Consider the following 13,393-nt stretch of genomic DNA (forward strand, 5'->3'; position numbering starts at 1 on the left):
ATGTTGCTGTGAGTGATTGTGGAAGTGAAAGAAAGGTCGGATATTGACAAATCAAACAGGTTTCCTGACACCTTTCTGTCCAGCGTATTAGCAAGACTTATTTATTTTGAAAAAAAAAAATAGAATTTATATTCCAAATTACTTGGGGTAAACTCTATCTAGAGCAGGGTTGGCCAGTCAGTAGATCATGAGGGAGCAAAGGGAGTAATGGTAGATCATTAGCAATTCAAATAAAAAAAATAAATAAAAAGTATGTATAGTATGTAGTAGTATCTAACGTAGGTAGATCACTTTCAACGTAGCAGCTCCCATGTTTACATTGTCAACCCTGATCTTGAGAGAGACCAAACAGCAGACCAGGAACAACCTACTGTTAGCTTCTTATATGAGTTATATGACTTATATATGTTCATACAGACAACGCACAATTGCTTGGATATGTCCACTGCTTAGGATGACACTGCTAGTATATACAACAGGTCCACATAGGTGACTGCTGTACAATGTCTGCATGCTAGGACAATTGTTGCACCAAGAAGAGGCATGAGCAGCAGAAATAGCCCAGCATCGTTAGCCTCTAAGAAGAAGGGGGGATACAATGAAGCCATTTTTAAACCTAACACTGTTGTTCCAGGTCACTGAGTTCTGTCAAAAGATAAACAAATGAGCACCACCGGTCCACCTCAGGGTGGGTGGTTCTCGTTGTCCTAGATGTTTGAAAACGCGGCCAACCTCCTACAAAGTTTACTTTTGAGGCGAGGAAGGTTAACAGTAAACACGACATGTCACTGACTTCACTCTCGTGTGTGTTTGTCAGTTAAAATGAGAAGTTTAAAGAAACTGTACAGATTCGTCCACATGCATCCCCGTTTTCAGATTCCTCCTCTTAAGGCAGAGTGCACGCCTCCACCCACCTTCACCATGTTCTGTTGCCAATTTATTCCATTTGCAAGCTCATGTTGCATTGCTAACATTGTTAGGCAACCTTGCATTAGCTCGGTGATGTATGTCAGACCTGTGGAAACCCGACTGCAAGTCAGGAAAGGTCAAGAAATGCATGTAATACACACACCCGTGTTCCAGTCCTTTAAATGTTACCTCCTTTTTAGACAGCTCCAAATCAATAGCATTGCTTGAAATAGGCCTCTGTATCATTTCGGTGTTTCTAAATACGGCACACACATGTGCTGTGTTTTTCTGTCCGTCCAAGATATTTTATTTCATTTCAGTAAACCAATCTTCTTCGCGGGGCGGCTGGAATGTCCCGTCATCAACACAGACGGACAGACGTACGCAGGCTCTTAATGAGCTGCAGAACTCTCTTTTTTTCAATACGTCCACATAAGTTGCCCTTCAAGGTCCCTTTGGACTATTAAAGGGAGTAGCGGAGTGTGAATTATGCAACAAATCAATGTGGAGAAACCTGACTATCTGCCATGTCAGTGAAAAGAGAATGTCTGAGTGGACACCCTTTAGCAGTGGTGGTCCTGTACAATGTTATTTTTTGGCCACATTTGTGCACAAACCAATTTATTTATCACTTTTTAATAAAATCTCCACATAACTCGCAGGCAATTTCTGCAATAGAGGGCGTTGGTCGACATGCAGTTTAACTCAATCAAAGTTGAAGAATCAACTGGCTCCTGGACTGATTTATGCAGGTCTGCAAAGTTTACAATGTGACCTTAAAAGAGGTGACAGAACTCTGTGCCACATGTCTTTGTAATTGCAATGCTCTCATCGTTATAATAATCCCCCAGAACACACTGCCAACATTTTTATAGGGACCATTTTTTCTGTGTGAAGTCATTCCAAACGAAACTGGTGACAGTACGGTCCGTGGATTATTCACGGCAACTGGAAACGCTATTACGATGGTATTTCTCGCAATTTTTCTTTTTTTCAACTTTATTGCTATTTAATGACCGTGAGCGCAGAAAGCCTTCATGGCTCGGACAAAATGACAAAAACGAGTTTGTTTCGTAATGCATGTAGAGATAAGTGAGAAAATAACTTGATAGCGGAGCCAACATGTTCACTCTCAGAATGGATTCACAGAACCAGTCCTACATACAGTATATACCAGGAAGACTGACTGTGCACGAGTTACGTTTTGAAAGTCTAGTGCAGCCAGTAAATACCTCATGCTGCTCTGGCCTGTCCAAAGTGGGCCAGTGGGGCCGATCACGGCCATTGAACAGCGACATGTACTGGCCCACCAGGACAGTCAAACAGAACTCAGCAATCACACAAGCTGAGGTTCTAAAGTCACGCAGCAGACCTCCCTCCACCCTGAGGGCTGGGATACACACATTAGTAGGTTTTTTATTGTTGTGAGGACTACATATACCCAAAATGTCCGTCTGTGATCTAACTTTAATGACCTTGAAACCTCAAGGTTGAGTTGATAACATTTAATCACATTACCAAGGGTCCCACAGTAAATAATTCCAACTTAACCAAATCAAATCAACTCAACCTAAATATAGGCCTTAGTAGGAAGTTGGACCCTTGGTCTCAACTGATTCACTGTTCTAATCAGTAGTTAGGTGTATAATCCTACTTCGTCACTTTATTTAGATAAACAATATAGAGCATCAGACAATCACAACAACCTTTGACCTTATTGGGATTGAGCGTTCCAGTCTCTGGCCTTGAAGGAAGCCTCAGGGCTCTGTTGCGTGGGGTTAATCTTGTGAGCACCAGCACAAAGCTAATGAGGAGCAGCCTGTGGTTCTGCTGGGAGTCACAGACTTAGCTCTGAAGCGGGCTGCACATTCCCCGTCCCCACTAGGACCCTGAGCTAAGATGGGGTTCGGTTCTGGCCGGACAGGTTTTGTCCTCATTTGCTGTCCCCAGCCCAGTGAGAGGGACAGTTCTAAAGAATCACTGCAAGCTCCAATAACAGAACAACAGGATGGGAGGAGTCACATCCATCAGTGTTAGCATGTTGCTGTGCAATGAGGACAAATTATGAAAATGACTCGTCTTCCCAGACTTAGTGATGACAGAAACCAGAGCCGTCCTGTACCACAGCTTCTCTGGCCTCAGCATACAGTCGACTGCAGTCAGAGCGCTGACCTCCTGATGGTCTCACACTTTGTTCAACGTGATCCTCCATGACTTTAATGTCCTACAAATACATTGGATATGGTAAGGAGAGGAGCAGGCGTGCGCCGTGTGGGGTAGGTTTATGGGTAAGGACAGATATTTGCCCCCTGACAGAGGAGCATACTTCTCTTTTTGTGCAGAGATACACAGCCAGAGCCCATCTGTCTATCAGAAACAGCTGCTGTGTGTGAGCAGTATCAGACATCTGGCCAGGGATCTGGTGACTACACCCTGCAACGAGCCCACAGAAGATACTGTAGAATTCTTTCAGCGTAGTGTTGTTACTCTGTCAGTGCACGTCAACAACTTCTTGAAGGTTTGGAGTACAGTACTAAAATAAATCCTACAGTGGAGGATTTTAGGTATATAGGTTATAGTTGTTTTCTTGTTTTGGTCAAAACGGAATATAATTCAATTTAATTTCTACATATCCCTCAAACTAACTAAGTTTTCTAAGCTAAAGGCTATATAGAATTGCTATATAGCAAATTTTTCATACTCTAATCTGGTTTAATTTTCATACTCTTCACAAGCAAAAACTGCATTCTTTCTGTGAACACTGTAGTACTGATTGTTTCAAGTTTCAAATATTCTCTGCAAGTTTTAATACTAAAAACAGGAAACACCCTATGGGACAGAGTTGTCTAATTTATAGACAACTACCATTTTACCACATTTTGATTTTTTTTTTTTTTAGAAATTCAATATTTGTGACAAAAAAGTTTCAGAGGTTTATTTAACTTTTAAAAGTTGACTCAGATGATCCAACTGTCCATCCTTTGCTACTGGCTACAATTAAGAAAATGCAAACACAGGGCAGTGTCTGATGATAGTGTTGGATTTTTTTAGAAAATCCAACATTCCAATGCTACCTTTAATCATTTTCTTCCATCATCTTTCCCACAGATCCTAACCTACCAACAGAAATATACCCCACGTCTGAGATTGACCCGTCTCTACCCTCGTTCACCTACGATCTCCCTCCCGATGGCTCCGACAGCCCGGTACCAGGAGGAGAGACCACAACATCAAGTGCCGGCTCCCCTCATTTCCTCGGCCACGGCTTCAACGAAAACCTCATCCCGATCTACTGCTCCATCCTGGCTGCCATGGTGGTGGGCGTTGTGGCTTACATTGTTTTTAAGAGGTAAGAAGTCGGGCTGAGCAGATAAGATGAGCCTCTCTGTAGCTAAATATAAACATCTCATATGTCGCAGAAAACAACAAACGAAACGATAGGACGGCAATAAAACGACAAATGTCTTATAGGGAGTTTCTCAGATCGTTCTCCCAGAACTAAGAAAATACTTAAAAAGGTCACAGCACCTAACAGCAACACAGATGTCACATAAACAATGACACGCAACAACACATGCGAACACTCAGTACAGTTACAAGTCTGGGCAGATACGCATCTGAGCAAAGTAAACAAGCTCATTAACTGTGCTGATTGTTTGAAAGTGCCGACGAGGGGAAATGTGAGTGAAAGATTTATCAGCAGCTTCACAAACATGTGGCTAATACTCCTCCTGCACTTATGTCATCAGTAAACACACATTATCTGGGCTGATGTTTATGTTGACATTTTCACCAAGCCGGTATTTTACGAGTAAACACTCAGAGGTGCTAACTGTACTGCACGACTCAAAACCTCATGAATATTTTAATCAATGAATTATGACTCATTTATCATGTGGAGACACAAACATGAGAGAGTCGTTGGGGAGGGGAGCTGAGGGAGGAGGGGTGGGGGGGCGCTATCATGAAGTATCTTCTGTGGAAGCAGATTTACTATTTTGAATGGAGACATGTGGCAGATGCTGAAATGCAGCGCACGTCCGTGGAGTGCAGACTTCAGACTTAAGAATTAGGTCAGAGTAGTGTTTGTTTACTCTGCAGCAAACACGGAACCCTCGTCATCCAATCGAATCACTTGGCGAGTGACAGGATACAGTGAGAAATGGTGGCTACACTTTCCACAGTGGCACTGAGCAAAACAGCTGCTCCACCGATGTCAGCCACAGGAGTGTGACCCTGCTGTACATGTGCAGCCCCCTGATGTGGCTTCACTGCATTTTTGGCATGTTCTACAGAACACATGAACTGCCTCGTAAATCTGCGGCACCTTCTCGGTACATCCTGATTTTCCATTTCAAAGTAACAGTAACCCAATTGTCTTTAAGTTAAATGAGATTAGATTGAACGTCATTGATCCCACGCTGGGGAAATTGTTATTCATAATCATAATCAACTCCTGAAATAAGTCGTTTGTAAAACAATTAAAGCACTGGTTTCCTCACAGTAAATAGCTCATCAGTTTGGCTGCAGCATCAGAAGCTGGGCGTATTACTGCAACTATTACCAATATTACTCAAATACTGCTTCTTCTACATAGTCCAACGGTTTTCACCACTGCCTTACACGCAGGAGGTCTGGGTACGAGCCACAGAGGAACCACATATTTGAATTTCCTCACTGTGGGACAAATAAGGGATTTTTTTTTTATTTTATAATGACTGATGTGCTACACTAGGCAAAAGTGTGTAAGTGACGATTGTCAAGTCCTTTGTCCTTTAAAAACAGTTTCTTGTGCGATGATTTTTAAAAGCAGTGGTTCCCAAAGTAGGGGTTGGACCCGCCTAGGGGACACAGAGTTATTGCAGGCAGTGCCTTAGCCATCCAAATTCATGTCACTTACAATATTTTCTTTTTTTTTAATGCCATGTTGGGGAAAATGCACTGATTGTATTTGGCAACTCTCCCAGGAATAGTTGTAGGAGTTCCAAACAAAATAAACATTTTTACACTACAGTACTAGTGACATCATCGTAGATTTTTTTTGATATGTCAAAACAAGGAGCTTGTGACGCATTTGGAAACAACTTTCACCTGCTGTAGGCCTTCGTTGTTAACACAGATCAATCTGACATTTCTACGACTGTGGTTGTCATCTGCTAATGATATTCTGGGAAAAGCTGGGCACAAAAAAAAACCAAAAACCCGAGGTGCTAAACTTACGTGAAATTACGCGAAGTCACGTGAAATCAAACCATATTTCAACACAAATCTGAAAGATTTTGCCTTTTAAAAAAAATGCTGTTTCTCCACAGGTGGAATAGCTGTAAGCAGAACAAACAGGCAGCTAACAGCTGTGCGGCTACAAGCAACCAGATGGTGACGCCGGAGGGAGAGAAGCTGCACAGCGACAGTGGGATCTCAGTGGACAGTCAGAGTCTGCAGGAGCAGCAGCAGCAGCAGCAGCAGGCCCAGGCTGAAGTGCAGTCTCAGCCGTCACATTCACACATTCAGGAACAGATTGGTGAGTGCAACAATAAGAAACGTTATTGTAAAGTTGAAACAACAAAACAGCAGAGTGAGTGAAAGCGCGGTGGCCTGAACCTCCTCACTGATGGATGGACTATTCATTAAATCAAAGGCCTTGAGTTCAGCCTGAGCACAATCTTTCAACATTTCATCATCATATTCCTATTCCCCCCCCCAAAAAAAAAAAAAAACTCATCACGTAAATCATTTACCACCAACATTTCCCTTCAAGCACTAACACAGGTTTGGGGATTGAAATAGATATTAACAATAAATCATCTCACAACAGCCGGAAGCAAGTAGGTGGGCCGCAGCTACCATGCACTGTGGCAGTTTCACCATGGAATACTTAATGTTTAAACATGAGGATGTCACTCTGGGCTGAAGCAGTAAACTCTTAGATAGACGTCTGACACAGTTACTAAGTAATGTATTACATACAAAGGTCAAGGACACTCTACTGCATTTGGTTGTCTTTGTCAGGGTGGTCCCCATCCCATTTTTAGTGTTAGGATTTTTATTGGTGTACTCAGTGATACTGTGCAGAGAGGCCCATAGTGCTTTAGGTTCCAATAAATATGCATTGGACTGGAATGCAACGTTACTGTATGTAGGTGGTGCAGCTGTGGGAGGAATAGTGAAGACACCAAGCAGGAAAATACTGACAGCCGGTTTTATTTTCTGATCCCTCATGAACAGAAAATGAGCAGCAACTCCCTACAGGGTCTCAAACCTAAATGAGCTGAGGGGCCACAGCTGTAACCTTCATTTCATGGGAGGGCCACACTGTTTTTCAGAATCTTCAACAAAACTTTGGATAATGCAGTGTAAAATGCTACGGAATGGCTTTGTTTCTCATTCTTAAATGACCAAATTAAACATTCTAATATTAATAATTTTCTGTTCGGCTGTATAGGGGAGGTTGGGGGGGAATTACCCATGAGGTCTGGTGTATAGCTGGATGTACTGAAACAATGCAGTAACTGAACTGGGGATTTCCATACACATAGTTTAATTTGTTCAGTCTGGGGACTGTGTTGACCTTTCAAATTAGATTTATTCAAACTTTTTGAACCTCAACAGCCACACTGCAGGCAAAAAAAAAAAATTTAAACAGATGACATTAACATTTACAGGAGACAAGACGTGCATAAACAAACAAGGAGGGTAAAATGAAATCATATTGTATTTGGTTATTGCTCCGGCCAGAAATTTTCTGGTCAAATATACACAGAGGTTTGTGACTGCAGGGGATTTTGAATTAAAACCAAATTCTTTAATAGAAGTGAATATTCACCTTTGTCAGAGTAAAGTCTGGCTGAACGAGCAACACAGTTGAATTCCTAGCAGAATTGAAGGACATAATGAGAAAAATTAGTTTTTCTGCTTGTAATTTTAAAGATATGATTCAGCCACCATCCAGCTGTATGAACAGGAAGCTCACTGCTGTGGATCTATATTTTGGTGTAGTATAATTTCACTGGCTGAAACCCCAGTGCATTAAAGGTTGGTGCACGGTGGGGAAGCTGCTCCAAGCAGCTACAGTACAAGGGAAGGATGACCTTTAAAAGGCCAACCGCAGAAGAAAAGCGATCGGTGCTGCAGTGAGATGTGACCTCTGTTCAACACGGAGCAGCTCTCCTTCCTCAAACACCGTTCACAGCACATCAAAAGGATGAAAGCAGTATTTTTTGCTCACAAACCTGAGGGGTTCAGTGAACATCTTGTTATTCTTTCATGATTATCTCCCGCACTGCGTTTTCCGCTTTTTTTTCTTCACTAGCTTCTTGTGTATACAAGGATTACAACGTGCTAACAAGCTAAACCGCCGACAAATCCTTCCTCAAACGGTGCCTTGTCCACGATGCCTATTACATTAATGAGGCTGGGGGAAAAGCTTATTTTGCTTCACTTTTCTTCTCTCCCACTTTCCCTCTTTTCCTTTCTCTCACTTGACAAAAAGCTCAAACCACTAAATGCTGAGGAATAAAGGGAAGTGTTTTTTTTTTGGAAGAACAGCGTGGGATTTGTTCACTGAGATAAAGACTGCTGCCTGTTGGAAGCGACCGTCTCATTAGCAGGTGTTATGAGACAGGACCCAGGCCTGGTTTCTCCAGCCCATCAAAGACTGTTCCAGCATCAGTTTTTTACCAAGCACTAATTGGGAATAGTGACGTCGGCGGCTACGGGAACCGGCAGAATGACAGGAAATGCTCACGGTGTTGTTGCTTCTTCCTCAGAGAGAAAACTGGAATAGAACCAGAAAACAATAGTGGTTTTGATTTGTAGACAAAACATACAGTACGTCATTGGCTGCTGAATATTATAAAACAATGTTGTTAAAACAAGGTGAACTGGTCATCACAGTGTATTCATACTGAATCAAACTGATGGGCAGAAACTTTGGTGTGTACTCACATCTTCAACACACAGATATATAAATATTCAAAATGAAAGTGGGATACATCAGTATTTAATGTTTGCAGCTAAAAAACAAACGCTACAAATTCAATGACTCTTATGTTTGGAATGACAATCCTATTTAGAGGAAAACAAATGATAAGACATAATTAAAAATACATGCTAGCATTTAGACTGCATTTTATCATAATTTTTTAAATCAGATTCAAGGCAGATTTTTATCAAAGAAGATCAGAACTGAGGAATGACGCCACAAGACTCAAAATAACGTCCTGGCTTTATACATCTGATCTATGTTTTTAATCAATTCCTGTCATTATAAGTTATTTCTGAAGTCAACTGAGAATTCCTGGTCTTTTCCGGGGCTTCATTTTACAGACAGTTTACGACCACATAGCTATGCCCACTTCTTATACACGGTCTGTGGGTGAAAGCCCTTCTTTTGTGTGCTAGACTCTATTATGAACAACACTCTAACTGTGCAGCAGCCACCCACCCCCACTCTCTGGCTTCCACTTTCTTCAACTTTGAATTGTGCATGTTGAATGAGTTAACGTGAACATCTTACAACCAATGACTGAATCTGAATATTTCTCCTCTCTGTTGGACCTGATCCTGCACCAAATGAAGTTTGAGTAGATGTCAATCAAATATTTAATTTTTTTTTTTTTTGCCTAACTGTAAAGTGGTAGACTTCGGTGAGATGAGTGAGCTTCAAAAGGGTATAAAATTGCAACAGACGTGAAGCTAACAAAAACCATAGACCAGAACAAAGACCAAAACCAGAAGAATGTCTTAAATCCCACAACAAAACAATGAAAAGTGTTGTTAAAAGAAAAGCCTGCAGGAGGAAGTCTTTATTGCAGAACCACAATCAACTATCATCAACATCATTTTATTATCTGGAAAGCCCACAGAGCTGCAGGAGTTCAACAATCCATTACCACTGTGTAACACTACAGAAATAACCACCTCAGACAGGTTATCAATTACAGATGCAGTTTTTGCAGACGGGACGCCTCAGAGCTGCTTAACATTCTCTCAGGAAGTTTTAGCATGTACTTCTCAGGCTGTAAGTGTACTTGAAAACGTTTAGGGAATACTTCGAATTTTACCAAGAGGAAGAACAACGACAGTGTCAACAGTAGCATGTTTGAAGAAACCAGGCTCACTCCCACAGCTCTTTACTAATCAAAACAGACAGCAGCAACACTGAGCTGAAAAGCACTCCTGCTGTTGTATCCTAATACTTCATAGTACTACAACAGGGATGTACAAAAAAGCAGTGTGAACCTGCTTTATTAATGGCAGTGTTCCGACTGTTAGCCTCTAGCTTGTGCTGTTTATTAAATCGGAGTCAGGAAGTTGAAATGTGACAAACTCTGGAGTCAAAACGTTCCAAGACAAACAAACAAATAAAAAAAAACTAGCTTTTGTAAGACGTGAGATTACGGAGGAGACGCTAATTAACTATCAATCCATTTCTCAGTAACTCGCCACTCACCACCGTTGACCCCGTGACCCCCCTTTCGCCACCTTTTGAGAACCGTGGAGTTGTGTGACGTCTCGGCATAACCTGCAGCTGTTTCGAGATGCACCTGCTCAGATGGGCAGGAGACGACATGACCACGTCGCCCCCTCCCCCACCCCCCTCCCCACCGACTGGCTTCCTGTCAGCTTCAGGATGCAGTTAAAGACTTCACAACCTTGTTTTTACAACTTTAAATGGTAACACGTTATCTTATCTGCCTGGGCTGTTCCGTTCAGTCAGTGCACAGAGGTCAACAACTCAGATGCTTCTGGAAACCCAATGCTTCGGACTCAAAACTGAGAGAGAGACGGATCTTTTTCAGCGGCTGCTCCAAACGTGTTGGCTGCCTGCCCACCTCACGGCTCAGCAGGAGTTGTTATTCTGAGTTCAGTTCTATATTTATGCATTAACTCTAACTCTTAATAACTGCAGCTCAATCTTAATTGTAACAGCCTCGTGGTCTAAATCAAAAACACGCCTTCAACATCATTTGACAAACTTTCACCTCGACATTTAAGCGGAACATATATTTCACCTATTAAAATAACAGTAGTGTGACAACTTGAAGCCGTCCCACTTCCTAGATCAGTTCCAGCAAATTGTTCCCATGATTTGGGACAAAAATCTGGACTGCCTCAGAACAGAGAGCAGACGAAGACATTGGCCGCATCTGCTGCATCTGGGAGTTCACGTTTCACTGTAGGCTCGATTGAACTGGTTTGGGGCGAAAAGACAGCTTGTATTGATTCCCCCCCGAATGAGGTCGGTCTCTATGAAACAGCCGAGAGCCATGTGGCTATTATTATCACTTCTGCCTCTAAAATATGGTGCAATGCTGAGTCAGAACCAGTGGAGGTAGAAGTACAGGTGCACGCCGCCGCGTGTCTTTCCAGATGTCTGTGTTCTGTCCAGCGTCAATGTCACTCTGCTGTTTGTCTCTGTCAGAGAGTGCACAGTGTTAGTGTTTAAACCGGAAGAGCAGCGGAGAGCTGCAGACCGCGGCCCTTCACTTTCATTCTCCGAACATTTGTGAAGAGATACAAATGAGAAGAGAAGCTGAGGAAACGGAAATGTCAATGAATCATTTAATATAATACGTGGGAATTTGCAGGGTTTTCAAAGAGGGAAGTGGAATTGAGTATTCTGGTAAAGAACCTCCCTCATAGACGCTGTAAAATAAATGCTATTGAACCTTTTCTTCCACAAGGATGCATTGATGAAGATGAGAAAACACCCAATAGTCCTCTTAGCGCCTCTGCATTCCTCAGTTGTTTCCATGGCTTCCCTTCAATTGACAGCAGGTTAAGAGGTTTGTGGGAAAGACGAGCATTTGTCTCCCATCTCTATCTGGCTAATCATTACAGTTTAACAGGTTCGCATGGGTGACTAACACTACAGGGCCCCCTGCAGGGGAAATTGTGATCCCTAACATAGTTATTATTTCAGTAGGTATTTTGCTAAAGCTTAAAATTTTTACAAAATACAGTTCATGTTTCTAAAAGTAATAACCCCAGGCAGCTTAATCAAAAATGCAAAAAGCAAAGGAAACAAATTATTGAGTGAACGAGGGAGTTAAGAAACACCATGCAAAAATACTACCAGTCACTTGTTTGTGTGTCCGCAGTACAAAATATGACATATTTCTTTTGTACTTTCTCCCTGCAGTGGTGAGGGTGGATGGCGGTCCCCAGCCTGACTCACCTCCCCCAGAGGTCTGAGGAGAAACGGAAAGGAAAGGAGAAGGCATCCGACCCTGAGGCAGGGAGAGGAGAGGAACCAAGAGGAAAGCAGGGACCTGAGTTGTCGACCAAACACAAGGGGGAAAAAAATTGGCCACAAAGAGAATGTAAAAACGGACTCCAATTGACATTTCGAAGCGGCCACAGAACAAAAACAGGACTTGCATGGACCTCCCAACATCTATGGGCTACAGTCTGACTCTTCATCCTTGTATACAAACCCTGTCTATCAGTGTGCCTGGACAAATCCTATACAGCAATATCACTATCCATACCACTGCTCCTGCAGATTCATTACCATATGTAATTACATCGCCTACTAACTGACTACTCCAGTATCATGGTGTCACATGACTGAATTCTCTCTCTAACTGCCAGCTTGTCCTCCACAGGTTTACATTTCTCTTTAATTCCACATTTATCTGTTACGAAATAGATGTGCCTAAATGGTGAAGGAGGAGAAAAGGTATCCCATAATCCTCATCCTTATTTTTTCCCCCCTCATCACATTACTCCCTGTGGCATCACACGCTCAGATAATATTCCTGACTCTGGATTTTCTCCACTCCACTCATCTGCTGACGTACAAACCGCAGCAGCGTTACGTGATTTCTTATTTTCGTAACAACAGATGATTCACAACACTTTGTTTCATAACATACCGTTTTAGCATTTACTTTCTTAGACGGACCTCTATGACTAAACGAGTGACTCATATTTGGGAAAGAAAGGTTAATTACATTGTCACCCACCCCCCCCCCCCCCCACACACTCACACTACCTCACCCTCGCCGTCTTTCCATTGCCCCCCCCCCCCCCCCCCCAGCATGATGCTAGTTCCTGCATTGCGCCGTCTTTGTCCCCTCTGTGACACAGCTGCTGCTCGGGTTATGTTTCAGTAATTTCATGCCTGTAATGATGCCCACCCAAATATTTGTCTACTGTCTGCCGGTGCACTTTTTTTTCATTTCTGTGGCTCCAGTTACGTAGCTGACTCAGCAGGGTGCTTTCACTGTCCTAGATGTGCAACATGAGAGAAACATCTCTGGACTGTGGAGCCCTGCTGACTCTCTGCCGTTAGGGGTATTAATGGTGTCTGATGATGTCATTGATGACCCAGCAGGTTATGCTGCTAGTTGTTTTAAAGACAAAACAAGACAAAAAAAAAAAGACAACCAGAGGCGGGCACTCTTTACTGGAACCAAACACCTGCAGCTTTTCGTTGGCCTCGCTCACAGCTCAGCTTGCATTATAGAGCCTCATAAAC

At 42.5% G+C, this 13,393-nt stretch overlaps 1 protein-coding gene across 2 annotated transcripts in view; it reads left to right on the plus strand.

The window, feature by feature from the left end:
- Positions 1–12,880, plus strand: part of ngfra (nerve growth factor receptor a (TNFR superfamily, member 16)) — a 31,851-nt gene extending 18,971 nt beyond the window's left edge. Inside the window, exons 4-6 of one of the 2 annotated variants that reach the window (XM_008329313.3) lie at positions 4,018–4,258; positions 6,222–6,430; positions 12,053–12,880. In XM_008329313.3, the coding sequence (XP_008327535.1) occupies positions 4,018–4,258; positions 6,222–6,430; positions 12,053–12,105 (503 nt within the window). In that variant the 3' untranslated portion in view covers positions 12,106–12,880. Of the gene's footprint in view, positions 1–4,017; positions 4,259–6,221; positions 6,910–12,052 lie in introns of those variants that run through there. The other variant, XM_025064246.1, reaches the window with a different exon arrangement.
- Positions 12,881–13,393: the final 513 nt, after the last annotated feature.

Source organism: Cynoglossus semilaevis, chromosome 17 (genome assembly GCF_000523025.1).
Source record: "Cynoglossus semilaevis isolate Cse_v1.0 chromosome 17, Cse_v1.0, whole genome shotgun sequence".
Taxonomy (NCBI): domain Eukaryota; kingdom Metazoa; phylum Chordata; class Actinopteri; order Pleuronectiformes; family Cynoglossidae; genus Cynoglossus; species Cynoglossus semilaevis.